The sequence below is a fragment of the Sphaeramia orbicularis genome, chromosome 24, assembly GCF_902148855.1.
Source record: "Sphaeramia orbicularis chromosome 24, fSphaOr1.1, whole genome shotgun sequence".
Taxonomy (NCBI): Eukaryota; Metazoa; Chordata; class Actinopteri; order Kurtiformes; family Apogonidae; genus Sphaeramia; species Sphaeramia orbicularis.
In genome coordinates this window covers 25,463,238-25,467,017 of record NC_043979.1, presented here as the reverse complement: position 1 = coordinate 25,467,017, position 3,780 = coordinate 25,463,238, and the positions used below count along the sequence as shown (strand labels likewise).

Below are 3,780 nucleotides of genomic sequence, written 5' to 3'. Positions count from 1 at the left end.
ATAGGCTGTCAACAAAAAAGACACCAGAGAATGCATTAGGTTTTAAATCAGCATTTGCTATTATCTTGGATAATCTGTCCCCCCGATAGCTAAGAGTGAGAATAACCGTATCCTGAAAACATGGACATAAAGGGAACATCATGTATCCTATATGATGCAGATGCTGCATACATGAAGTGACGTAGGTAGGCTACATCTTGGCGATGGGCACCTCTGGAAATGGGTGGGGGAGGGGGTTTCATAATAGGCTATATATTTGATAATTTATCTTATTGTAATTTATAACACAAATTAAAATAAAAATGTGTCATAGTGCTGTTTTTTGCATGTTCGAAAATCTGGATATTAAGTTGGAAAAAATGTGAATGCCTTCTCCCCCCTCTCACCTCTCCCTTTGTGAAATGGTTCCGTCTCACCACACAGATTTCATTCATAAAATTCCTGCTCACTATAAAAGGCGGGCCTCTTCACTATCTGCACAGTTACCATATATATGAACCTGGCAAATGGAATATAAATAGGCATCCAGGCATCAGACTTTTTTTACGCAGAACAGATAGAGAGACTCTTTTATGCTGTGATTTTTTTTTTTTTTTTTAGAGCTGACAACATGCATCCAGACTCCAGCACTGAGTTCGACTCATCGTCCAGCTGTAGCACAGCATCGCCTGGCGGGGACACCCCTGGGTGCAACCAGCATCCTCCTGACTCGCTTTCATCATCAGTGGACAGCGCCAAGGTATAAACGGATCTGAAAATAAAAAATAATCTTTGCAAAATGATGATGCATAGACCCAGTAAATGCACAGGGCATGTATGGGCTGCATTCCCCAAATTCTGCATACATAGCGATGCACATTTCAGAGACAGCATTTTCCTTAATAGGATGACTGTCCCAGGCAGAGGAAGGTTCTGATAAAAAAAATTTAAAAAAATCTCCATATTCTATATATGCTACGATATCTGTTAAAATCGTCATAGATTGTTTCATAAGAATATATTTTTTATTTGCCTCTCACAGACATGTCGTGACCTTTAATTTCAACGTGATATTGATGACGGTGATGATGAAAATGAGTGATACAGACAGCAGCCTTTTGATTTTTGCCATTTCGGTCAAATGATTAATGTAGACTACCATTTAAGCACAAAGGTCAGTCATGGCTGCACGTTCATCACAATTGTGTCTGACTGTACATGTATGCGTTTTTCTCTGCGACTTTGGATTTCCAGGAGACTGGGACCAGTGTAGCAGACTCATCTGTTCCCATTGAGACCTCGCCGGATCTGAGGTGGATGGTGAAACCCACGATAATCACATCTGTCTCCCAGTCGTCAAGCCGCGCAAAAGCCAAATCTCACGGCGCCACCCAGTCGTCTTCCCCGGCAGGTGCAAACAAGGCGAAGCCCTCTAATAGAAAAGGGCAGAAAGAGCAGGTAAGGAAACAGGACGGGGAGGGCAAATGAAAAGTCAGCTTCAGCAATAACATAGACAGCCAATGAGCCAATAACTCCTGCTATGGATGATCAAATAAATAACCAAGCAATATATAGAGGGGTCAGACTGTCTCATCTTCCTCTCCATTGATTAAGGTTAATATAACAAGCCTGTTCATTGGCATGTTTGGTTGTAGAAGAGGCTGTGTATAATGCTTTCTCCATTTAATTGTATTGTAAATTACATTACATCACATAAGGTGACTGGGTCTAATTGGTGCACTGAGTAATTGCTTGTGGAGTAACGAGCACAGCGCTGTTTATGAATGGGATGGGAAATTGCATAAATTGCGCGTTCTCGTGACTGGCTAGACCGTGCCAGTGGTGCAGCATTTTAACGCCTGAACTGAAAGACAGTCTGCCCCCGACCATATGATTATTCCCAGCATACACTGCAACGATTTCCCCCCCTATTTTTTGGCAAGAGAAATAGTGCTGAAGAGCCAACTGCTGATATAGCAAGACTTAGCAGGATGCGGATTTAAATGGGCTTTTTTCTGATTGATTTTAGCCTTCCAAAGAGGAGGAGGAAAGGAGGAGGATCAGGAGGGAGAGGAACAAAATTGCTGCAGCAAAATGTCGCAACAGACGGAGGGAGCTAATAGACACTCTGCAAGCTGTAAGTATCCTTTTGAACACACTGTACAGACATGATATTTATATGATATGCTCTATAGTGCATGGGGTGTCACATGTTTAACAATCACAGTAGCACATCAGGGGTGACTGCAAAACACCATCCATATGATAGGAGCATCTATGAATCTATGGAGTTTTATTCTGACTATAATTTTTTTTTTTCACTTCAGGAGACAGACCAGCTTGAAGAAGAGAAATCAGCCCTTCAGACAGAGATAGCTGATCTGCTAAAAGAGAAGGAGAGGCTGGAGCAGGTCTTAGCCTCTCACAAACCATCCTGCAAACTTCCCTCTGAGAGTGAAAACAGTGAGGAGGAAAATGAAGATGATGGCACCACAATGCTGCAGGACCCTCCGACCTCCCCACATCTGCTGTCCATGCTAGACACTGGAAAAAACGCAGAAGTCAGCACACCAATTGGAGATGCCCCAATTGGCCAAGACATGGACAATGTCCCCTGTAATCCTGCAGCAGCCATTTTGGGAAACTCCAACATCCTCCTGTGTTCAAGTGTAGAGGAAGAGGCTCTCGAGGACTTAAAGGGAGATGACCTGGACGACTTGGTGCCGAGCCTGGAAATGGCAGTGACAGCCGACACAGCTGCTTCAGTCCCTGACATAGACCTGAGCAGCCCCTTCTGCCTCTCAGACTGGGAAACCCTGTATAAGTCTGTGGCAAATGACCTTGAATCTCTGAGCACACCCATCATGTCTTCCAGTCCCACTTGTAGCAATTACCGCACAGTGTTTTCCTTTAATTACTCTGAAATTGATTCCTTAGTTGAGGGCTGTGAGAGCCTCAAAGGAACCCTTGGTGCATCTGAGTTCATGAAAGATAGTTTGAACTCTCCAACACTCCTGGCCTTGTGAATGCAAAGAAGTTATGCAACAATACTGTAATTGTATTCTGACCAGCCAGCAAGCTACGCTCTCACTCAAATAATCTTTTGTAGTTTCAGTTGTGATGTTGTGTTAACCTTAACATCAGAGGTTGTGTAGATGACATGTTTCTGTGACTGTAACAGGGTTGAATTCTTCCATATTGTTAGTGCAAATCTCTGAGATTGAGAAAAAAATGCATGCAAAAAATTGTCTGTAAGAAGAGGTTGTGTTTTTTAAACCCCTAAATGTGAAGTGAAACCAGATTATGCTCAATAACCTATGTATATGTTATACTGTTGACAAAGTTGTGCTGTACAAGTAAAACTAACAGGGTTACTAATGTGTAGCGTATCGATGTAACATCTTGCTGTAAAGTGTCAATGAAAAAAAATCATCTCATGTATTTTATCAAAATGTATTTTATGACATATAGTTTATTTTTTTACTTACTGAAAAGAATCTGATGCAGAACAAGTATTATGCTGAAAATAAAAAGAAACAACCATGGCTATTTTTCCAATGTTGGTCATTTGAAATAATATTCTTCACACATTCATAGTTTTCATACTGTCTTCATAAGTAGACAGAGTTTACACAGATTTAAATAAGCTTATTTCTGAGCTATACAAGGACATCATGCCCTGTGGTGTTTCAGCTCATCCCCTCATATTCTCATTATGGCTGTGATATGATCAAAAGCTACTAGAGACTCTGAGACTGTTTTTTCTAATCTCTTTTTTTCAAGGTCAGTAGATTTTCAGCT

General features: G+C 41.4%; 1 protein-coding gene across 1 annotated transcript; it reads left to right on the top strand.

Moving 5' to 3' along the window:
* Positions 1–463: 463 nt before the first annotated feature.
* On the top strand, positions 464–3,524 carry LOC115415662 (proto-oncogene c-Fos-like). Its single transcript, XM_030129329.1, has 4 exons — positions 464–739; positions 1,234–1,437; positions 2,009–2,116; positions 2,307–3,524. The coding sequence occupies exons 1-4, from the start codon at positions 611–613 to the stop codon at positions 3,003–3,005; spliced, it is 1,140 nt and encodes a 379-aa protein (XP_029985189.1). The 5' UTR covers positions 464–610; the 3' UTR covers positions 3,006–3,524.
* Positions 3,525–3,780: the final 256 nt, after the last annotated feature.

Bases quoted from the DNA above. Each gene is read 5' to 3' on its own strand.
- LOC115415662 (XM_030129329.1), top strand. From the start codon at position 611: ATGCATCCAGACTCCAGCACTGAGTTCGACTCATCGTCCAGCTGTAGC. The intron at 1,438-2,008 runs GTAAGGAAACAG...GATTGATTTTAG, and splicing joins GAAAAGGGCAGAAAGAGCAG to CCTTCCAAAGAGGAGGAGGA. The intron at 2,117-2,306 runs GTAAGTATCCTT...TTTTCACTTCAG, and splicing joins TAATAGACACTCTGCAAGCT to GAGACAGACCAGCTTGAAGA.